Genomic DNA, 25,449 nt, shown 5'->3' with positions numbered 1-25,449 from the left:
GCTGACGGAGTACCAGTGAAAGATGATAGGTGAAAATGACAGCAGGTCAGTTGACCCATTGCGACAAGTTCAAATAGAATTAGTGTGTGTCCCCAGGGACCACGTGGAGGTCGATCTGACAGAGTATATTGCTAGCAATGCGACTGGTAGTCCACATTATTGACAATCCTTTTCCCCTAGATTTATCAATTTATAATAAGTAGGTTAAAGGTACGGTCAGTTTTCACCTAAGGTATACAGGTAATATCACGCTTGTCTACCATTGGAGTAAGCAGAAACGATAGTACACCTTTACATTTATCAATTTATTACTTAGTATCACTTAACATAGCCAAAGATAGTTAGGGGTATATATTTATTTATTTATTCATTAGTACAAATATGTATACATGGCGGATTTAATGCTAAAAGCATTCTCTCCCAATCAACCATAGGGAAGTGTCAGAATACTCGAATACGCGGTACTAGTAATTATTGATATATATACATACTAAAATTACATATATAAACGAATAAATATATATATAAATAACAAATATACTTACACATATATAGCAGATACTATATTATACACGAAATTGAGAATAATATAAAGTACTTACTGCTCGGATAGAGTAAATAAGTGAACGTGAACGTTTTTTTTAAAGACGGTTTATTCGGTAGTCTCTTAATAGCAGCAGGAAGCGCATTCCAGAGTCGTGAAGAATATTGGAGAAAAGAATTTGAAGCGAAACCAGTACGGTGAGATAAGAAAGATAGTTGGAGAGTATTACTAGAACGAAGGTTACGATCGTAAGTTTCAAAAAGGTATATTCTGTGATTTAAACATTGAATTGTGTGATCATTTTCAAATATATTTACGCTAGGGCACTCACGTGGTAGGCAGAGAGAATCTACTTGTCATGATTATTTGTGAAGTTGTTTTATCAATATTATTTATAACTGCTGCTATTTGTAACTCACCAATCTATTTACGGATTTAAAATAGGTACCTATCTAATAAAATCTTTGATACATGTATTTATCTCTTACAAAAAATATAAGTTTTTTATGCAACTTAGAATGGCAAACACGTTGACAGCCCACCTTATGGAAAGTGGTAACCGTCACCTATAAACATGAGCAGTACTATATACATAACAGTGTATACTGTTTCGCCCATGGTACCCCCATGCGTTGCCATTCCTGAGGGCTCAGGTATTATTCCTTTGTATCCTGTAAATTCACTGCCATATCCCACCTTTCAAACCAAAACGTAACAATAACTGCTTCACGGTAGAAACACGAATGGGACAGAGGTGCCCAAGCAAACGACTTTTGTTAGTCTCCTTCTGATAAATATATAGGTATATTATTAAAAGGAATTGTTTCGATTCGTGATAATGAAGGCTATCAATGTGCTTTTAAAATAATCCTGTATATTCTATCTTTACACATACTTTCTTGCGTCGAGGGGTAGGAAAAGAGAACCTGAGTACTGGATTTTAGTATGAATATTATTGTCCCTTGATGTTTCAACGGCCTAATTTTAAATCTACTATATTATGATTATAATAGGTAGTAGCAACATCACTAAAATAAAAGCTCCTATTATCACCATTTCAGCCATCAATTGTTATACATAGATTTCGATGGCTACATGGCCGCTTTAAGGTACTGGATCACCTGCAATTAGCGTCAACATGCTAAAACTGGCATTTTTACTTAAAATTAATGAATTAATCATACTTTACCTATCATTAATTCTACTTTATAATTTCCACAGCTACTTGACTGTATTATATTTAGTAAAATAGTGTAATACCTAATTTCAGACATGGGATAGGTATAACACCTTACTCCCTAAGAGTAGTATTGCAACTTAGTATATTCTGTAATATCTAGTCATGTATAATAAATTCAGTGGTATAAAAGGTACAATTTGAAATTAAATACATTTATATTATAATAAATCATTATTTTATTATTAAAAATAACAATATGCTCGCATACTCAAGCAAACATTAAAACTAAATAATTCTACTATCTTTGTAACACAATCAGACTTAATAATATATGAAACTACTCATTCACACAAGGGTGATAGTAAAGATCATTGCAATCCCCAACAATATGTCACACTGGAGTTCCTTATACACTAAATGCACAAACAGTCAGGTCCATTCTCTTTACATCATACCACCCATGCCTCCCATACCACCCATTCCTCCCATGCCAGCCATGGGGTTAGGCTCCTTTTCTTGTGGAATTTCACAGATCACGGCTTCCGCTGTGGTGAGTAATGAGGCAACTCCACTGGCATCAGTGAGGGCCGTTCGCACAACCTTTGTGGGATCAATGATCCCTTTCTCAATCATGTTCACATACTCATTATTGAGTGCATCATAACCAAATTCAGGTCCCAGATCTTCTACTTTGGCAACAACAACTGACCCATCAATACCAGCATTGCGTGCAATCGTCATGCATGGCATCTTTAGAGCCTTCCTCACAATTTCAACTCCAGTCGCCTGGTCATTGTTGGAGGTTGAAAGCTTTTCAAGCTCTGGAATACATCTGAGTAAAGCAGAACCACCTCCGGGAACAATGCCTTCTTCGACTGCAGCCCTTGTGGCGTTCAGGGCGTCGTTGACACGATCCTTTTTCTCATTCACCTCCACCTCGCTAGAGCCTCCAACATGCAAAACAGCCACACCAGAAGCTAACCTAGCAAGTCGCTCCTGCAGTTTCTCCTTCTCATACTCAGAATTAGTCTCTTGGATTTGATCACGGATCTGCTCCGCTCTCCTATCAATATCAGCCTTCTTGCCCTTACCTTTCAAAAGCAGAGTGTCATCTTTTGTGATGATAACCTCACCAACTTGGCCCAGGTCAGATGGCTGTACATCTTCCAGCTTAATGAGGTTAGCATCATCTCCAAATACAACACCACCAGTAGCAATGGCCATATCACTAAGGGTGGATTTGCGGTTGTCTCCAAAACCTGGAGCTTTAACAGCTGCCACTTGCAGACCAATTTTCAGTCTGTTTACAACAAGAGTTGAAAGTGCCTCACCATCAACGTCTTCAGCGATAATAACCAAAGGTTTCCTTTGCTGATTGGCCAATTCCAATGCAGGAATAATAGTTTGTACATTGCTAATTTTCTTTTCAGAAAACAAGACTAAAGCATCTTGAAACTCTACTTTAGCTCCCTTTGATGAGTTGATGAAATATGGTGAAATATAACCTCTATCGAACTTCATACCTTCAATGATCTCTAGTTCGTCAGTGAGAGTTTTGCCATCTTTTACCGTGATCACACCATCTCTGCCTACCTTCTTCATGGCGTCGGCGATGAGCTGACCGATGGCGACATCACCGTTCGCAGAAATCGTAGCGACCTGCGCGATCTCCTCAGGCGTTGTTACGGGCTTCGACATTTTCTTTAACTTCTCTTTCACGGTGTCTACGGCTAGCATTACTCCTCTTCTTATTTCAATAGGGTTAGCGCCCTTCGATATCTTCTCGAATCCCTCTTTGGCAATTGCTCGTGCAAGGACCGTAGCCGTGGTTGTACCATCGCCAGCTTCTTCATTTGTGTTATTGGCAACGTTCTGAACCAATTTTGCACCTATATTCTGGAATTTGTCCTTTAGTTCGACACCCTTGGCGACTGTCACTCCGTCTTTCGTAATCTTCGGTGAACCCCAAGACTGTTCTAAAATAACATTTCTGCCTTTGGGACCCATTGTAACGGCGACAGCATCTGCGAGAACGTCTACACCCTGCAACATGAGGGCTCTTACATCAGCACCAAATCTCACATCTTTGGCGTAAAATCTTGCAATTTGATGAGACTTGTGAAGTGAGAACGTTTGACGGACAGCACGAGGCAAACGAAGCATTTTTAATTTGATTGGAATGGTTAAACGGAGTAATAATTAATATTTCAAACTTTATTTCTCGAAAATTCTCTTATTGGAAACTTGGTTTCGTAAAACGTGATCTATTGCCGGTTATAGGTTATATAGGAAACAAGAAAGAAGCTAGAACCGACCAACCTCACTCAAATCAAATACTAAAAAGGTTTAATAAAAGGCAACACTAGATAAATGTTACCAGTATTTTAAAATCAAAAGTTACATTTTGTTACTTGAACGGTACATTTTTCTATAATTGAAGTTGTTAACTGAGGAGTAAAAATATCTTATGCTTACCTCTATCTCAAATACTACTATAAAATCTAAAAGTAAATTTTGAGACGTTTATTTGTTTTATTATTATTTTATTCTGTTGCCTCGTTTGAACAAAAACTTAAGATATTTCTGCTAGAAAACCAAATTTCCAACACGTAATTAGTCGTGTTCTTTATGCAATTTATTCATCTCTATATGTGCTTATTCATACTATTAGATATATATTTGCCATTAATAATTTATGATTTATGTATGTACATATACTTACGTTGTCCCACATTAAATTATAAATATTGCATATTATATTAATATAATATGTAATAATTGTATTAATATTGCAAAAATACTGCATAATTGATATACTAATAAATAGTTATATGTATATATATGTCTACTCGGTAGTACCATCTACCATTATTTATACAGAAAATCAACGATTAGGTGTTACGTATGAATGCCTACACACTTACCTGAGTGGTAACTATTTTGGTCGCATAATTCCAAATTTTTTTTGCCTGGTGAAAATGGTATAGTAACCCCGCCTGCGCTAACGGAATACGCTGGCGGAGCACCAGTGAAGGGTGATAGATGAGAATGAAAACAGGCCGGTTAGCCCATCATGATGAATTTATCAGGAATTAACCATGATAGTTTCCAGGGAGAACCGCGAGGAGGTCGACCTGGTTGGGTATATTGCTAGCAATAGGATTCTCAGTCTCCATTACTAACAATCCCTTTCCCCCTATAATTACTAATTAGGTGTAAGTTTATTTTTGTATTTCCTTTTTCGTTACAATTGAATGAATGAATGGTTTCTCTTCACAAAAGGTAGTATGAAGTAACAATTTGAGGTACAATTAGATATGTAAGTTCAATTTTGTGAGAGACTGGTGCTTGCAGTAGGTTTTGAAGAACCTATGTTATAAGTCATCAGTGCCCTATCTCCTTGGACTACACAAATACAAGGCAACTAATTAGTGTTATAATACACAAATGACAATAATGAGATATGAAGTGCGAGAATAAACTTGACATTAAAACTTATTTCTAAACTTATATAATTTAATTGTTTATGTTGTAATTGTTATTGATATACACCAAATAAATATTGTTCTTTCTTTCTTATTAAGACACCAATAAACAAAACTTTCACATTTGTGACATTTATAAGGGTTTAGTTTATAACGAACGATAAGTGACAAATTCCCTTATATTTAAGTGCAACTTGCATATCTATAACATAAACATTACCTAATTAGATATATTTTACCTAATTAGATAAATTTTATAGCGTCATCGCTATAATATATAATAATAATTTTATTGCGTATAGTTAAAAGTTCTGCTCCTACCTTTGAGATTGGTGCCCACCAAATACTACTGGGGTGAGTGTGGTCCAGTATAATTTATAAAGAATAGTTAATAATTATTACAATTCAACACTATTGTTAAAAAAAAATAGTTATAAAAATTGGACGGTATGAACCAAAGTTAGTACATTTAAAGAAAATATCAGTAGATTTACGAAAGTTACGAAATATGTACAAAATGTTCATAACCTGGTAACACTCACTGTTAGCTATCTTTAAATAAGGTTATCTTAGACGATGAAGGAATAATCTAGAATGTGGAGAATTTACTGCACTCCAAGATAACCTTCATTCATTCGCGCGAACATTTTAAACCCGTATTTAAATTATCCAATGTACGTTGTTTAACTTATGGCGTGTTTAATTTAAATGTATATATTATAATAGCTGGCACCTTCGACTATAGCTAGCACATTATGATCTTTCTACAATTTTATTATTTTTTTTATTTCAATTTTTTTGATACATTAATATATAAAATAAAAGCTTTTTATTCTTTTATGGCATAATATTACTTTTTATCATGCATATTATTAGCATAATATTCTTTTCTATTTAATAGAAAAATGAAAAGAATAGTATTTCAATAAGTCATCATTAACGAGTGCAGAAAAACTAATTAAAAAAGTAAATAAAAAAATAAAAAAAAAAGTACTTGAATTTACATTATCTTCATAATTATTAATGTAGATAATGTACATTTGAGTACTTTTAGAATAAAATCAGTCGGGCAGTATTTAGTGCATTGCAATTAGGATAATGAAGTTTTTATACTATTTCGTAAATTAAATATTATTGTTACTTATTTAGATAACATGTTACGCCGACCCCAAATAATAATTTAGATAAGGGTAGAAAGGTGATGATTTAGATATTTTAATATAGAGGTCGATTCTCTCATATCATTATTTCCTTATCTCTAAAATTATAATTTTGATAGTTTAGCAAAACTATTACGGTTTATAATATAGAGTATTAAATGTAAAGCAGTTCTAAAGCAAACCTACTAAAAGTTTTATTTGTACACATTATATTTTAATGCAATAGCTAGTTGAGCTTTTTCCCTAATTCTTATTATAATAATTGCGCTATATTATTAAATTGGAATTTTATTTTTTGTGAAAAAATATATAAATTTTCAATTTATTATAATTTCTCATAATATGAGAAATATATATACTATAAATAATATATATACTGTAAATAATTCATATTATGAAAGATAAGATTTCCAACATAGATCGTTGACGGAGTTTTTATTAAAGAAAGAAGGCTGCATCACAATTATACTGTCAGTGGTTGGCGCTGTCAGTTTGATTAGTGTCAAAGCTGTCAGTTTAGTTCAGCCGTCTGTTGTCGTTCTGCTTGTAGTCACTTTCGTTTACTTTCCTTCATTCTTGTAGCCGCTTTAACAGATAGCACGCTTTTAAATTTCCATTAACGCGGAAAGCATGTGGTGATCGCTCGTGTGGACCGTGTGGAAAGTTCGCGTGTGTGCCATATATTTGTTCCTTTAGCTAGCAACTTAATTCAATTCTATATATTCGCCGGCATAATACAAACATTACATAATGGGCAGCAGGTGAGCCACTTTTGCGCTTATTATCAACATCCTTATTTGTTGAATTCTTTTAAACATGCCCTAATTGTGGAAGATGTTACATTGGTTATAGTCTTAATCGTTTAAAAAATGTATGACCTTATTAAAACATAAGATTTAGGTTTACTATTTGTTGTTCTGAACTGTATGATAAAGCCTAATGTTTTTCTACATCTAGATATGATTAAATGAACTGTAAATAATAAATTAATTAAAGTAAATTGTGGTTTTGCAGTCATAAAATGATTTTAAAATCTTAAACTATTTTTTTTTTAAATAATACTGAAGAATGTAAAGCTTATTGAGTACAAATTTATATTTTACTAAAATTGTTTATGCTTTCTAGTGAATTAAATACCTCAATATTTATTATAAATACTTAAGGAATAGTATTAAATTTTATTCACAAATAATTCTCCTTATAATAAATTGAATAATAATTATTGTACTTAGAAATTTATATATATGAAAATTTTGTGTAAATAAATTCATTTATTTCTTTTTTTTTTTTGCATTTATTATCTTTACATTTTATTTGAGATATTTTAATGTTTTCTAAAAAAAATTTGGTTTTCTTATGAAAAAGTAATCATATTATACTGCCAGTATGTACTTTCTGTACATTATTATTTTCTGCCTAAACCAACTCTCAAATTGTTTTTTTTTATTTTATTAATATATTTACATTGTACAATGTCTTTACTAATATAATTACTAATGTGAAAGTGAGTTTGTTAGTTAGTTACCTTATCTATGAAATTTGGTATACACATACTACATACATATGGAATGGAGAAAGATATAGATTACTTTTTACAGTGGAAGATGATAGGTGAGAATGAATGCAGGTCCATTGGCCCATTATGATGAGTTAAACAAGAATTAACCATGATGGTTTCCAGGGGGAAACCGCATGGAGATTGGCCTTACAGGGTATATTATTAGCAATGAGGCTATTAGACCTCATTACTTATAATCCCTTTGCCCCCCAATAAGGTAGTATTATTGCTGATAGAAATCTTTTCAAGACAACCTCTTTGCTTGTTTATTCAGTTTGCGTGAAAGTCAGCTGATTGGCATTGGCAACCCTCTGCTGGACATCTCGGCCGCAGTTGATGAGGACCTACTCAAGAAGTATGACTTGCATCCCGATGATGCTATCATGGCAGAGCCCAAGCATATGTCACTATACAGAGAACTGGTTCAACAGTTAGTATCTTTGATATAACTTATGCTTAATTAATAAATATAGCTGTTATCAAAAAAAATTATTAATAAAAAACATGTTGTTATTAAATAATCATTGTTATCTAATTACTTAATACACTGACTTATTTTGTATGGCTGTTTGTATATTTATGCATTTCTATTATAAAATTAAAAAAAAATGCCTTTAATTGTAATCCCTGATGGGTTAGAGGTATTAGAGATTATGTAATAAAAAAAATATAGACTTTAAATAAGTATTATAAAAAAAAATAGATACACTTTATTTATTATATAAATATAATGGGTTCCCAGATGCGCAGAAAACAAATCCATGAGCTTAGAGCCCAGGTAACTGCAAGTGATAACGTTAAAAGAATGTTGTTTGAAATCTCAATAGATTTTTTGTTATTAGAGTTTATTTATGCGACAGAACACATACACTTACATCTGCATGCTCACACACATCTCAGATTCTAGACTACAATAACAGGATACCACTTTACTGACCAGAACTATAGTAGACATTTTTTTCTCCTTTATGTTATTTTTAATCGCATCTTTATAACGGCCATAAGTAGATAGTACTTTAGGTGAAAATTAACATTATAAGGAGCGGTCCACAGACAGTCCTCCCAGAATAACTTTGTCAAATCATTCAAGCTTATCTTGATTTAATACAAGCCATTATTTCACTCTTGTCGATTGTTGGACAGATGTGGTCAAGTAAACGACTTTTGTACAAAGTCTCTCTAGTGTATGTATATGATATTACGAAATAAAACATGCTGTGTAGCTTGAATCGCTTCATTTCATGTTAATATTGAGTACATTAGTACACTTTATTATTTAAAAAAGTATAAAAGCACCCATTTCTATATATATATATATACTAGCTGACCCCGTAAACGTTGTTTTACCACTTATTGAGAAATATAAAAATCGCGATTAAAAGACAGGGGTTGATCGTAAAACGATGAAAATTTAAAGTTGTGTGTATTTTTCAATGCTAAATCATAATAAAATTAAAATGGAAAAATTTATTAAAAATTTATAATTTTAGTAAAGAACTAACTTACTGCTTTTTCTTTTATTACTGTTACTATTAATGTCCCATAGGAGATGATTACCATTTTCCATCAGATGAACACCGTCAGTTTTATATGTATTGTTTCTGATGGATAAACTCAAAAACTATTTAGTCAATTTAAAAAATTCTTTCACCTATAGAAAGCTACACCATAAACAAGTAATATAGAATAATAATTATTTTTGAAAATTCTATCTACCTGTGCGAAGCCGGGCCGGATCTCTAGTATACAATACATTTATTGAGAATACTCAAAGCAAACTTGAGTATTCTTACTATATATATATACTCTCTATATCTATACACTCAATATACTCTGAACATATTGTCTACTCATCAGGAATTTTTTTTTCCTTTTTTTTTTTATCATCAGGAATTTTTAATATGTGCATATAACTGCATATTTTTTCCCCCTGCATATTCCTTTAAACCAATTTATTTAGTTAACAGTTCTAATAATAATAAACTGTGGAATTAAAAAATACATAGCCCTCTCTCCTCCCCTTATAAAGTAAAGCGGTGTTTGGCCAATAACAAACAGCTTTTGAAAATCTTTTTTTTTTATCTGAAAGGATATAATTACAGTTCGATCGAGTAGAAATTTTATCAAAATCGGTTTAGTAGTTTAATTTTTATATTAAAATAATTGGTTTTCTCATAGTTGAAGCCATTTTTTTGAGACAATTATTTTTTATCCCTTCTGGATGTTGTAAGAGGTAATAGAGAAAAGAAAGTAAGAGAGAAAGAAAACTCGAATTAAAACGATCTTACCAAAACAATTGGCTGACATAGTAAAGGCAGCCTCAAGTTTTGAGGAATATTCATGCCCAATATTCTGATGTTATGATAAACCTATTTTTAAAATTTATAATTGTAAATTCAAAATTACCCTGTCTTTAATATTATATTGTGTGAGTTGTATGTAGTATTTATTAACACACTGTAAATAGTTCGGTCCTGTAATTTTTTCAATCGACTTAAAAAAAGAGGATGTTTTTGATTGTTTTTTTTTTATGTTTGTTACCTCATAACTCCGTTAGTTATAACTTTGGAAAATTCTTTTTTTTTATCTGAAAGAATATACTTTCAGGTTAGACCCTTAGAAAATTTATCAAAATCGGTTTAGTAATTTAGTTTTTAAATCAAAATAACTGGTTTTATCACAATTGAATTCGATTTTTTTTTTGGAACATAAATTATTTTTGAGATGATGGTAACCCCGTTTGCGCTAATTGTATGCGCTGGCGGGGCACCAGTTAATAAAAATCAGGAAGTAACCACCATTGTTAGTACGAGGGACCGTATGGAGGTCGACTGGACCGGTCTGGATTGCTAGCCGCTAAGACCACCTTAGGGACTTAGCATAGGGACTAAGTACTGCTAGTTTTTATTACTAATAATCCCCTTTCACCAGCTATCAGATTTTATTCTATCATCCTCTCCATTCAAAGGTTGCCTGGAAGAGATCGCTTTTAGCGATAAGGTCGCCCATTGTTTTCTCACTGTGATTGTTCCTTGTAATTGTTTATATTTATAATAAATTTACTATTGTAATCTTTTCGAGGTAACAATAAAGAGTATCTATCTATCTATATCATTGATTGACTGTACCCTTTTAGATACAACGCTGAGTTCATCGCCGGCGGCAGTGCACAGAACACGTTGCGCGTGGCGCAGTGGATCCTCAAGAAACCAAACGTATGTACATACTTCGGTTGTGTGGGGTGCGATGACTACGCGTCTATCCTGAAGCAGAGAGCAATGTAAGTGTATTTATTTATTTAATACTAATTGTTTGCCGCAATTGTCCCAGTGTCCATTAGCACATAAAGTATCCTGTGTATTAACTTAGTATATAATCTACATTACACATGCAGCAATTTTAATTGAAATCAGAAGGCCTACCATGAAATGTTTTCCGAAATTTCGGATCCGAACGAAACACAAATTTGATGTTAAAATTACATGATACGTACCGTTTAAAAATATTAAAAATGCTAAAGTATCGTTCCTTTTTACTTTTATGGTAGGATTTGTGACAAATGAAATGTTAAGCTCCATTTATAGGGTCGATTTTGGTACGAACGAAAACACGAAATTGAGCCCGAAAATTTGGAATTTCATTTCATGGTAGACCCCCAGTTCATCTGTTTAATTGCGACTAAGTAACAAGTTAGCTATGTGGTCCCGGTATAGAATAGGTCATCTCTTTCTTTCCCGTGGGTGTCGTAACTGGCAAACCTTTCCTTATATGTGTAATTTTTGTACTTGTCTTTTAAATTTTTTAGCTTTTATCGCTGGTAAATATACTACACTTACGGGTAAGTGCAGTGTGTATGTTTTGTATGGAAGCTTATGCTTGTGTATAACGGGTAGCTATTTTATCCTCATCTATATTTAAGAATTTTCTGACTATTCTATTTATTTATTAGGCGCACATAACAGAAGTTTACAAATAACTTAAATTATAACATGCAAGTACATTAATGTATTGATCACGTAAACTTGCCACACCATGTGCACACAGCACGATCCAATAATAAATGCGACTGCAACAAAGCCATTCGATTGCAACTATTAGTAAAAAAATTAAACATAAAAATAAACATAAACATAAAGAAAGTTAAATAAAAAACAAAAAAAAATTATATAAGAAATTTCTAAATATTACATTATTTTATACAATTGTCTGCGATATTGATAATAACTGAGTCCAAATGTGTCAATATATATATTCTGCAAGTATTTAATATGGCAACCTTTTGTAGGGAGATGTAGAGATTTATTATATTATTATTTGTTAATTTGATTTATTTTATTGTATTTGTTGCTGCTGCCCATTCGACTATTGAGTTCCATTAGTTGTCTCTTACAACACCCATGGACAAGGAAGGCGGGGCCCATTCTATGCCGGGACCAGCCAAATGGTTTTGTAAGCTGATGTGAAATAAATAGGTAATTGGAAGATTTCCAAATGTGCTACTTGTTGTGTACTTGGAAATATGCAATACTAAATACATATATATTTAATACATATTCAACATATATTTAATAACATGATAACATAGCTTATAATTGAGTGAGTATTTACATTCGAAGATAATTGTAAAGATTGTTATATACTTATTATTAATACCGTATATAAAGTCAAAGATAAATAAAGTAAATACATGATACCTTGAAAAATTTTTTAAGTTTTTCTCAGTATGACTGATGGAAATTCCCAACACAGCCCAAAAGTTATTAACATATATTTTTTTTAACATTATTAACAGGGTACAGAGGAATCACATCTGAGTCCTCAGGAATAGCAATGCATGGGGGGTGTTATGGGCGAAACAGTATACTCTGTTGTCTGTCTGGTCATGTCTATAGACGACGGTTACCACTTTCCATCAGGTGGGCCGTCAGTTTGTTTGCCATTCTAAGTTGTATAAAAAAAGTAGTCTCGTGGAATCATGGCAAAAAAAAAATAGAAAATAAATATTTTGCCCAGGGGCATCAGATCAGCGAGACTAGTTCAGAGTATATTTTCAATCGATTTCAAAAAGTAGAAGGTATTCAATTTAGTCGAATTTTTTTTTTTATTTTTATTACCCAATAATGGTGATATATTCCACGATACGATTACGTTTAATATGATGTTACGTCATATATTACCAATCAGGGCCGTAGCTGGACCCAAATTTGAGGTAGGGCAAAATAACTTTTTGGTAGGGCAGAAGCCATAATTAAGTGACTTCGAAAAAGCGAATCTGTCTAATTTTAAGGTAGGGTATTGGAGCTTTTTAAGGTAGGGCATTGCCCTTCAATGCCCCCCCCCCCCCCCCCCCGCAGCTACGACTATGTTACCAATTCATTGTCTACTGCATTTATGCACTGATTTATTTGTAAAATTTGAATATCTAATAATTACCCTTGTATCAAGGACAATACAATAATATAATCAGTCGATAACATACATGTTTGATCAATATCTATCAATATATAGGTACTTATTTGTTGTATGCATCGTATCTGCTTGCAATTGATATAAGGAAAAAATTGCAAACTTGTTCATTATTAGTAGGTACTACTATAATAACCTTGTTTAGACAAGAAAATAAAACGATATATTTTTGTTTAAAAATGCAAATTAATTTTATTTTAAACTAGCTGTGCTCCCGATTTTGTCTGCGTGGTGATAGATATTAATTTGTAAAAAAAAAATAGGCAATCTATACCTTTATGTGTATATTTCAATCTGTATTTATGTTACTGTATTTCATTTGAATTATTCACTTGTCATTGTATATTTTTATTTATGGTGCAATAAAGAGTTAAATAAATAAATAAATAAATAAAATAACAAATTAGTTGAATTGGCTGAAACTTTATGAAGATATTAGGTACGTAATTATCATTCAAGTGTTATAATACAATGAGGAGTGAGTGATTGCTTAGAGGTCATAGCGCTAATGCAAGTGAAGCAACCCCGACCGTGGTTTCAACTAGGATGGGTGACCACAATCCGTACTATATGGGTTGGAGGTTACTTTTTACTGCGGTTAGTAAATATGTCCCGGCCACACGGACGAAGTCGCGGGCGATAGCTAGTTTTTTTTTTTATACAACTTAGAATGACAAACAAGCTGACGGCACACACGATGGAAAGTGATAACCGTCGCCGATAGACATGAGCAGTACCATGGACATAACAGTTTATAATATTAGTTGGATGCTACTGGTATTTTTATATACTTTAATTATGTAAGTAGTATAAATATAACTTACGGATTTATTTATAAGTAAGTAGTGTTAATAATAATGCTTAATACCTATTTTATTTCTCTCAATATGTGTCAATCAACAATGATGTAAATAGCGTGGAGTTGAAATAAAGATACGCCGTCAGACAGTCGGATCCTGCGATAACATTTGATCCCATATGATCTCACGCTTGTTTCCGTTGATATATTACCTTACTAATATAATATATGTATACAAGTAGATACTAGGTATGAATAGGATGTAGTTTTTTTTTTTATGAATGGTATTGAAATAGTAACCCCACCTGCGCTAACGGTATACGCTGGCGGGCCACCAGCGAGGAATGATAGGTGACAATGAAAGCAGAGAATAAAAAGGCAGGTCAGGTTAGCCCATCGTAATAAATACACTTGGAATTTAGTACGATGGTTTCCAGCGGGGACCACGTGGAGGTCGACCTGACAGGGTATATTGCTAGCTAGTCCTTATAACTAACAATCCTTTCCCCCCCTTTTTATACTGGTTTAAATTGTTTGCTTGGTCACCTTTGATCCATTCGTGTACCGTGAAAGCAGTTTGTTCGCATGGGGGTATCATGGGCGAAACAGTATACTCTGTTATGTTCATAGTACTGCTAATCTCTATAGGCGACGGTTACCACTTTCCATCAGGTGGACCGTTAGCTTGTTTGCCATTCTAAGTTGTATAAAAAAAAAATCTGTAGTTATTTTATACACGTAACTCGCACTTAATTAGCACAGAAGGTCAATCTACACTGAGATCGTGATTGCGGTTTTAATAAAGTACTTAATAATGGATAATGAGAGCAGATGATGTTTTATTAGATGAATAATAAACAATGATTTCTCGCGGCTTCGTACATTATTTCCCGTTTAAGGGGTCAACTTTGGGATTTTTTCTTAGATGTATGCACCTTAATAGGAATTTACATACTTAATTTTATTTTATTTTACTTATTCAAAGGTCGATAATCAGTTTTTGAGGTTTCATGATTTCTCTTTTTAACTGCCTTCCAAAAAGGAACACGATGTTCCAAATTCGGTTTTAAGTTTGTTGTCTTATAACTGCGTCTTTTATAAACCGAATTAACGGAAAAGATATACTTTCAGATTTTAATTTAATTTTATTTTTACGTACGTGCCAGCGCCAACAGCATCCTGAGTATGATAGCAAGCAGGCTGGACTGTGTGTACGTTAATCACTGCTGCGCAATTTCCAATGGAATTGTGCAGCGGTAATTATCTGTATACTGCTTAATATATTGTATGTGTGTGTATGTGTATTGTGTATGTAAATTTACTAACATTAGTTTTTAAGAATATTGTTACTAATAAATATTTAATGGACCAAAAAGTCTGAAATAAAAATTATTATTATTATTAGTAAAATTGGTTTTGTAGTTTTAAAACAAAATATTGTTTTTTTTTTTTTTTAATTGAAATCGGTGTTTTTTTAGTGGAAGAATTTTTAATTTATACATTATATTATACTCTGTAAAGAATTCCCATCCTCTCCCGTTGTCAGCGTGAGTAAGCAAATGTCATCTGAAATGAGTGCGATTATTTTAGTGCAGATGGCGTGACAGTCCGGTACCAGGAGACGAGCGAGGCGCCGACTGGCACATGCGCGGTGCTGGTCACTGGCACGCACAGATCTCTGTGCGCCAACTTGGCGGCCGCGCAGAAGTTCACCCCTGACCATTTGGCTAAAGAAGAATGCAGGAAGAGCATCGAGGCAGCCCGGTTCTTCTATGCGACGGTAAGAGACTTTAAAACTGCTTCGTAACTAACGACAGTTTAGTGTGACTATAGCCTCGTGGTGGACATAGAATAGGCCACCACTTCCTTTTCCGTGGGTGTCGTATGAGGCGACTAAGGAAACTTATGGTGGAGGGCTGGACAGTAGCGTCTTAAAACATTAGCAAAAGGCAAACTGCGGTTGCCAACCCGCCTGCCAAGCGTGGAAACTACTGGCAAGCCACCCAATATATATATATATAGGACTATGTCCAGCAGTAGACAGATAATGGCTGAAATGACGATAATTATATAGCATGCAACTGCAGCTGCTTCGTGGCAGAAATACGAATGGAACAGAGGTACCCGTGCTCACAACTTTTGTACGGTGTTCGTCTGTTTGATTGCAGGGTTTCTTCGTGGCGGTGTCCCCGGAGTCGATCCAGCTGTTAGCGACGCACGCTCACACAAACAAGCTTACGTTCATCATGAATCTCAGCGCGCCATTCGTGTCGCAGTTCTACAAGGAGCCCCTCGAGAAATTGTTGCCGTACGTGGACGTGCTCTTTGGAAATGAATCGGTAATACTTATAGTTTTTTTATGTTTTACTAGCGGCCCGTCCCGGCGTCGAACGGGTGGACATTTTTACATTTGAAAAAGTGGCCATTAAGGCTGCAAACGCGACGGAACTCAGGTACTCAGGTTCTCTTTTCCTACCCCTCGACGCCAAGAAAGTATGTGTAAAGATAGAATATACAGGATTATTTTAAAAGCACATAGATAGCCTTCATTATCACGAACCGAAACAATTCCTTTTAATAATATACCTATATATTTATTAGAAGAAGACTACAAAAGTCGTTTGCTTGGGCACCTCTGTCCCACTCGTGTTTCTACCGTGAAGCAGTTGTGTTTGCAAGGCTGTGTTTCGGTTTGAAGGGTGGGATATTGCATTGAGTTAACAGGGTACAGATGAATAACACCCGAGTCCTCAGGAATTGCAACGCATGGCGGGTATCGTGGGCGAAACAGTATACTCTGTTATGTCCATGGTACTGCTCATGTCTATAGGCGACGGTTATCACTCTCCATCAGGTGGGCCATTCATTAGGTGGGTTTATTTGTCATTCTAAGTTGCATAAAAAAACACCTACCTACCAAAAGTCGATTTTCATTTTAACTAGTACATTAAATTAAACATACAAGATAAGGTTTCAATGTTTTAACCTTTTTTAAATAAAGTAAATATACATTTTGACGTAATAATAAAAGAAATTTATTAAATACTTAATATTTTAAATTTCAATATTTAATTACATAAATACAGTGAGTAAGTACTTATAAATTACTAAAACAGCCTCTGTGTGAACATAGATAAATGTAATAAAAAAAAAAGATAAGATGCCACATATTTGTACATAGTTCTTTTGGGTGATAAAACATTGTTTGTCTGTATTATAGTACTGTTCTTGTGTCATACATTATTATATAATTGGAGAAGTTACCGTCTTGATTTCCTATATAATTATATTTACATATTTTAATTCCTTGTGAATTAAATAATTAATTTGGTTATTTTATTGTTATGTTTTTTTTTTCATCAATTATTGAAATTGTTTTCACATAAGTTATTTATTATTGTAATTGTTTTATTAAAAATTATTAAAATATTGTTCACCGCTATACCCGCTGACATTGATGCTTCTTTCCACTTTGGGTTTGCTGGAAGAGAACTCTATTAGAGTTAAGCTCGCCTTTGTACATTTGATTACCACTGTCATATTTTTTATAAAAACTCGTGTGTACAATAAAGTAAATAAATAAATAAATAAAGATAATAATTTCGAATGTCTGCACGTAGAAAAAAAATGCTAAATACTGAGTCAGGGGGATGATAGAATTGAAAAAGAACATATCCAGATTTTTGCAACTTTTTTGTTTCCCAGTCTGTTTGTACGGGCTAATCTCGGAAACTTTAAATGATATTTTGTATGCTGGTGCCTTACATCCCCGGTCAACATTTTAGATACTGTTAATCACGGAAAATTAAAGAGTTCCCGGTGGGATAGTTAAAAAACTATAAAAACTTACACAGCTTAGTACACAACCTACTTAAGTGAAGTCATTTTAACTTAAAACAAAGAGTGAGAACGACATGTCATTTCTTAATTTTGATCCAGTTTCCCAGACATAATAAATAAGTAGGTACATACATACATCGATACATACTAAACAGGAGTAACAAATACCACGCGGACAAAGTCGCGGGCAGCAACTAGTGTAAAAATAATATTTGTACATTCCACGATGATTAATTATAGCGCTCTAGTTATAGAGCGCTATAATTAATCATTTGATGTTAATCAAACTTATAACTGTACTCATGTTTATGTAAATAAACAATTGATTGATTGAAAACAAACTATGTGTTTATCCATACATTATATAGTAGTAGGAAATGACCAAGCTGTGGTTTTTTTTTATTGTTACTTTGACAAACGGTTGACGGTTCAACCTGATGGAAAGCGGCTACCGTTATCCGTAAGCACCTACAAGACGAGAATAGTTGCTTGTGCCGACATTTTAAATGTTTGTTGACACGTTTTTTGAAATTCCCCATATTATATTGCGAAGGGAAAACTGAAGACGGGAGCTCTTTCTGCAACTTAGATGTACGAGGTAGAAATGAACAGGATGCACGAACAGTAGTAGTAGGTATACCAGCACCCAAGAGATAAGGGTTCAATTAAATTCAATCATTTATTGCTATTTTATGTCTATGGCTCTTTTTCTTCTATGTTCAGCTCTATGGCAAAAGGTACTATGGTAAAAGGGTGACGATGGTATCAAGACATATAATTATTATGCGATTATACCTTTGGTGTTTTATAGCATATATTTTACTAATTAAAGTAAAAATATTCTCATTTACAGGAGGCAGACGCGTTCGCGAAAGCGTTCAACATAAACGAAACGGGTCTCCAGGAGATCGCGTTGAAAATAGCAGCCGCACCCAAACTCAACAAGGAGAGACAGCGAGTGGTGGTCATCACCCAGGGTAAAGATCCCGTTATACTGGTGGAGAACGGTAAAATCAACCTGATACCCGTCAATGTGTTGTCCAGGGAACAGATAGTGGATACGAATGGAGCCGGGGACGCGTTCACGGGCGGTTTTCTAAGCCAATTAGTACTGGGAAAGTCATATGCGACGTGCGTCAAATGTGGTATATATGCCGCAACACATATTATACAGCATTCAGGATGTACGTTCAGTGGCGAGAGTGATTTTAAAGAGAGCTAAAGTGGACGCTGGCCTCAGGATGCGGAACAAACCCGGAGCGCACAATACTGATACTTGCTTCATACCCAATCCCCAAACTTTGTTTCAAGGACCATTGACCAAAAGTTTCGGTGTAGATTATTGGAATGATTTTTGGAAATAACATTGCCTTTTTTTTAGAGCATTGTCGATTAATCATGTTTATTTGATTGTACTTTTTATGTAATTTTCATTTTCAAGTGATTAGTTTGAATGCATTTTTATGTAGGTAGATAAAATGACGAAAGTCCTTTCCCTACCTAAATAACTACCCTTGATGTTGCTAGCTTCAAAAAATCTAAAACGTGAAATCATTATTGAAGAATAATTTAGAATGTTTCTTATTCTGTTTAAGAAAGTTCTTTAGTGCCTTCAAGTTTGTGTCCATTTATCTTTTTTGTTCCGTACTCTGAGGTGTTGGCTTTGGAAGCAGCACTTCCAAAGTAGAATTGGCTACAACAATAATCAAGATAAAGTAAACTGGACTGTAGATAATGTATATAAGTAATCGCTTTTGAAACTTGGACAGTTATGCAAACAGGGTTTTGATCATTCGCGTTCATTTTGCAATAGTTTTAATTTCAGTTGAATATTTTCAAAATAAATTAAAAATTTTCAACGTTTTTTCTAAATATTTTTAAAGAAGTTTTCTGGTAACCATCGCCTTTATTGTCTAGTTTGCATAATTATGTCCAAATACATAAAAATATAGAATAGTTGATATAATTATGTTAGTAATGTATCTCAAAATTAAAAATCCAGGCTCTAACGTAGTATACAGAGGAGAATTGTGTATATATATATACTGAGTGATATATGTATATTGTAATTGGCAATAATGTGTATAGAAGTTATAAGTAGAGCGTGTCAAATGTTTGTTGATAAACAATTATGAACAGTACGTCCTAACTTCTGATATTGTGAACTATCATTTTTTATTAGTGATATGAAATTCGAATAAATTAGTTATAACTGAAACTTTTTGATGGACCACAAAACTATTTTTTTTTTTATGGCAATAATATATAATAGTTTGTACTGTATTGTACCTATCGCACAATTCCATAATCATATCAGTATATAATAATCGATACATAGAATATATTTTTAATTCTTAGTTGTCGACACTAGAGGGAGACACGTACAAGTGCATGAGTAACAGGACCAGTAATAATTTTACGTGTATATCTGCAAAGAATGAAAATATAAGTAGAATATACATGAAAAAATAGTTTATTTGGAATAAATTACAGGGAATGTATGATTTGACAATATGTAGATGTGACGAAGAGGGGGTGTAGGTACCTATCCTGTATCGTCTGACCATAAGGTGTAATAAGCAAGACACATGGGCCATAGCTTTTTTTTACAAAGATAGATTAATTATTTTCTAATTTATGCCTGATGAGTCAGAGATATACTTGTGCTTTCAGATTAAAACACATTGTTGCTTCATAAAAGAATTAGAAAGTTTTAAAATGGTACATTAGATTTTCCAATTATAAAAATCTATTTTTTCTATTTAGGAGCAATACCAATTATTTTGTTTACATCACAGTTCCCAGGAGTATGTTTTGTCCTTTAAAATAGATTAGTATAAATTTTTATTCAAGTTAACTTAATTTTAAGCATTTGCAAATAGTATTTTTGTATGATTCTACCACCCAATTCGGAATGCAATTTTAGCTGAAAAGAATGGGCAAGAAAACCAGCTATTTAATTTTTGTTTTTCAAACAAAAGATAAAAAATTTGTTTGAACATTAAATTAGATTTGCATTACATAAAGGTGAAAAAAGTGGACTAATAAAATTAAAATGAGTGAATCCCTATTCTTCTTTTTTTAAGTAATAATATAGTTCTGTATTTTATAAGGTATGGAGGCATAATACCGACAAGAGCGCAGCTCTTAAATGGATAGATAGATAGGAGGCATAATACCGTATATAGTTACTATATTAAAAACATAAAGCAAAATAACCTTGTCTTCCCTGTAGTAATAAAAACTCCTTGAAAGTGATCAAATTAAGGACTGTTTTATGTTTGCATAAGTATTATAATTTTGCTTAAATCATGATACAATTCAAATCATAAGACATAACTTGAGATAAAAATATCATCTTATGGATCTTCTGGATATGAATGGAAATAAATTTAAACCTCAATAGTTTTTTATGTGCTACTTCTATATACAGGTATGTACATCTATAAAGAAGAATGATTATTGTTATTTATTATTGTAAAATTGCCATCATCATCATCAGTATCATAACAGCCATAAACCAACCACTGCTAAACATAGGCCTCACTCTATTGGAGGTTTTGCCAATAGTTGTCATGGTTGGCAGATGGATTGGCAACTGCAGTTAGGCTTTGGTTATGTTTTAAGAGGGATGCTGTCATCCCTCGTCTATTAAGTTCCCTTAGTCGCTTTTTACTACACCCATGCAAGAGGAAGGGAAAGCTCATTTTATGGTGGGGCTACACTGCATAGAATTGCCATATACTGTGCAATTATATTCACATACTAAATTGATATTTGTAGTAGTTACTAAACATGTTCCTATTCAAATTAATCTATCTTGCCACCTCAACCATTAAAAATTAGAGGGAATTAAATAGATTATGTTTGTGTAGTATATATCCAATCAAGATGTATATAAATGGCAGGTAAAAAATTATCTATCCAAAATAATAGTACCTGTAAAACAACTGTACAGTTACTGTTGTTTTACAAGTACTGTTATTTTGGGGTGATAAATAAAATTGGCATTATTAAACAGAAATTATCATAAATATGCAGTCATTTTTATTTTAAACAAGAAAATGCAACGATTATTATTAGTAATTATTAGTCTTACAATGAATAATAATAAATAGAATAAAATAAACAAATTTGTAGAATTTTTTGCATTTCACGCCAGGAAAATGATATTACTATATTCCTAGTAGGTATTAAATAGATTAAAAAATACTGTAGTATTTACTTTTACTATTTAAGTTAAATTACTATTAACATTATAATGTTAATAGTAATTTAATACTTACTAGGTATATATAACAATCAAGTCATAATTTGTTAAACTATATTTTTTAAATATGAAGGATATTAAGAATCCATGATGAAAGTGGCACATTAACTTTGTTTTACATATAACCTTAGGTTTTTTGGTAAGATAAAAGCTTTTGATATATACACCCTATAATGAGAATCATCTCAAAAATTAATCAACACTTAAAAATAATATTTTGTTATACAAAATAATTATTACATAAAAATAAGATCAAATCGCACAATATGTATGTCCCAATTAGGTGCAGTTTCACTCTCATTGCCTAGCAAAGGCATGCACCTATAAATCTCAATAATAACGAAGTTGCTCTGTTTAACAAGTTTACTTATACTGCGAGTGACAGGACCAGAATATGTTTTGAGATTTATTTTACATTGTACTTTATTAAAAACATACTTTTTCTCCTTGGAGATTTTATTTATTTTTGAATTTTTAGTTTGACTCCTTACAGTTCTGTAAGCAAAATTGTATATTCCTTGGTTGTACTTATATTTGTATTTTTGAAATAAAATTGTCTTCTAAGTAAAAATATAAATAGTTACTGTAGTAGAAATTTCAGTTTGTATAAAATGAAATCAATATGATACCTTACATAGGTATCATATAAGTAACAATATCTAACATACAATAACATTGAATAACAATATTGTACTATAACATGAACTTTTGTTACCTATTGCTAAAATAATTACTAAAGAAAAATAAATAGTACTTAACCTATTTGTTTTTTATTTCCCTATTCCCTTTGGTTTTTAATCATAACTTAAGAATATATTTTAATACATTATTACTTATTTTCGGTTATTAGAAACTAAATTAAAAAGGGCAACTATCATCTATGTTTCCATCTTCATATAGTTTGTTTTTCTCAATGTTCTATTCTTGGAAAAGGTTACACTTCAAAGAAAATACTAATAATCTGCTTACCGCATTTTTCAAACAATTTCTATACAGCAAATATGAAAGTTCAATATTTTTTTATTTGGTTACTGATGATCATATCAAGTTTCAAAGCTTTTGGTGGTACACATTATTTTATAACACTTTTTAAAATACTAAATTTTATTAAATAGTTTTCTAACTTTTAATGGTGAAAATAATGACATAATTATTTATTTAAATACAAATGAATATACCTATGAAAACATTTATAAGAATCTAAATTAGATAATAGCGCGAAAATTACATTTTTTGAAAATTTCTGTTGTTTCTGGTTGCTGTTGTTATAATATTTAAAAGAAGTCAAAGGATTATTTTTATACAGCTTTGTTTCAATCGGATTCGTGACACTAAACTATATACTTATCTAGAGCTGAAACTTGTATAACAAAATGTCCATGAATGAAATGACAATCGGAGATAAATGGCTAATAAAGAAACTTGTAAAACATCTGGTGTAAAATATTAGCGAAGTTAAACAAAATATTTTTATCAAATGACCAGCGATATGGATTTCCATAAAATAACACCTATTTCAGTAAAATATTAACCATAAATATCTCATGAGCAAAAATGTTTAATTGTTTTCATGTTTCTGAAGATTGATATATAATTGGGACGTTGTCGTATATTATTTACGAACGCTTTTTATTTAGTTTAAAATAAAATTTCACTAAAATAAGTTTCAAGATTTCTAATGGGTACTGAATTCTTACTTATATCTTTTGCCGTCTTCTTTCCTGTATTTTATGTATCTCCTGTTAATAAATATGTGGGGATCTGCAGTTAGGACCGTGTTAATAAAACTGCTCAGCTCAGCTCAGCTCAGCGTTCTATACTCAAAGTCATATTATAGTCAATTAATAACAATCCCAAGACCTTAAAAAAGCGTTTTCACACTCTTCTCACACCTACTACAAAAACTAGCAATATCAGACACTTCTATTTGTGTATGATCCCTTTTATATACAACTAGCTGACTTGGCAAACATTATTTTACCACATTCATTATTTCGAGAACTATATATGAAAATTTTTCGTACTACAATTATTATATTCGATTGCTATCTTGTAACCAAGATAGCAATATAAAAATCGCGATTAAAAACAGGGGTTGATTGTAAAAGCGTAAAAATTTGCATTTGTATGTATTTTTTAATGCATAGTCATAAAATAATAAAAATAAAAAAAATTGTCAAAAAAATAAAAATAAAATATTTAGAGGTGAGTCACCCTTATCATTGAGGGGTATAAAAAATAGATGTTGGCCGATTATCAGACCTACCCGATATGCACACAAAATTTCTTAAAAACTGGTAAAGCCGTTTCGGAGGAGTTTGGTAACAAACACCGCGACACGAGAATTTTATATATTAGATAAAATTTGCAAAATTTGTAATTTAAAAAATATTACGCTAAAAGAAACGATAGTTAAGGTAAGCAAACATCTAAAAACAATGAACTATGACGATGTTGCAAACATATTCATGTTAATCATATAAATAAATATCCCGTTCACACATACACACACACACACACATATGAATCTATTGGTATTTATGAAATCATATTGTAAAAATAATAGCTTTGTATAAACTTATAGGTAAAGAGTTATCTGTACTATTAGAAAGCCTTTTTAATTTCTGTAAGCATGTATTTCGCAATACGATTCCTGGTTCCTACAGGACAGGCTCAGCCTAGTGTAGGAATCAATGTTAAACTATGTGCTTATAAAAGCATATTTTGGTAATAAATACATTTTTATTTCTTTACTTCTTTTAAAGGGTGCAAAATGAAGTCTTTACATGAAATGTAAATAAAAATAAATGACTATTTAAAGCCGAAGCCAAAAGAAGAAGAAGAAAAAAAGGCTACCCTGTATTTAACTCAGTATTAAGTTTCAGAGACAAACTACAATAAAAACGTCATTTCTGCATTTGGCTAGGAGTGATATTATAAGAAGCATAAAATAAGTTAAAAAATATAATAATAATAATTAGAGTTAGGTAATTTAGAAATATCATATAAGAACCTTCTACGTTGTCCTCTATTTCTTTTATTCTTAATTCAAAGAGTGATTGAAAGAGATTCGCAAGGATGGAGCAAGTGAATTCATTATATCCTCTAGTTAATACAATATCTGTTATACTAACAAAAAACAATGTT

At 32.3% G+C, this 25,449-nt stretch overlaps 2 protein-coding genes across 2 annotated transcripts; one reads left to right on the top strand and one right to left on the bottom strand.

Annotated features, from left to right (window-relative positions):
* Positions 1-1,936: 1,936 nt before the first annotated feature.
* On the bottom strand, positions 1,937-4,072 carry LOC113515938 (heat shock protein 60A-like). The gene has a single exon (XM_026900238.3). The coding sequence runs from the start codon at positions 3,885-3,887 to the stop codon at positions 2,169-2,171; it is 1,719 nt and encodes a 572-aa protein (XP_026756039.2). The 5' UTR covers positions 3,888-4,072; the 3' UTR covers positions 1,937-2,168.
* A 2,833-nt stretch (positions 4,073-6,905) lies between these two features.
* Positions 6,906-23,062, top strand: LOC113513171 (uncharacterized). Its single transcript, XM_052895092.1, has 6 exons — positions 6,906-7,130; positions 8,202-8,357; positions 11,064-11,207; positions 15,783-15,972; positions 16,361-16,531; positions 18,886-23,062. Exons 1-6 carry the CDS (start codon positions 7,120-7,122, stop codon positions 19,252-19,254), a joined length of 1,041 nt encoding a protein of 346 aa, XP_052751052.1. The 5' UTR covers positions 6,906-7,119; the 3' UTR covers positions 19,255-23,062.
* The last annotated feature ends 2,387 nt before the right edge of the window (positions 23,063-25,449 follow it).

This window comes from Galleria mellonella, unplaced genomic scaffold, assembly GCF_026898425.1.
Source record: "Galleria mellonella isolate WM207_F2 unplaced genomic scaffold, CSIRO_AGI_GalMel_v1 utg266, whole genome shotgun sequence".
Classification (NCBI taxonomy): domain Eukaryota; kingdom Metazoa; phylum Arthropoda; class Insecta; order Lepidoptera; family Pyralidae; genus Galleria; species Galleria mellonella.
This window is presented reverse-complemented; position numbering and strand designations above follow the sequence as displayed.

What these genes read in the sequence shown, in the direction of transcription:
- LOC113515938 (XM_026900238.3), bottom strand. Translation starts at nt 3,887, where the DNA reads ATGCTTCGTTTGCCTCGTGCTGTCCGTCAAACGTTCTCACTTCACAAG.
- LOC113513171 (XM_052895092.1), top strand. An exon ending in TACAGAGAACTGGTTCAACA is followed by an intron (nt 8,358 to 11,063) that starts GTTAGTATCTTT and finishes GTACCCTTTTAG; the next exon opens with ATACAACGCTGAGTTCATCG. An exon ending in CCCGGTTCTTCTATGCGACG is followed by an intron (nt 15,973 to 16,360) that starts GTAAGAGACTTT and finishes GTTTGATTGCAG; the next exon opens with GGTTTCTTCGTGGCGGTGTC.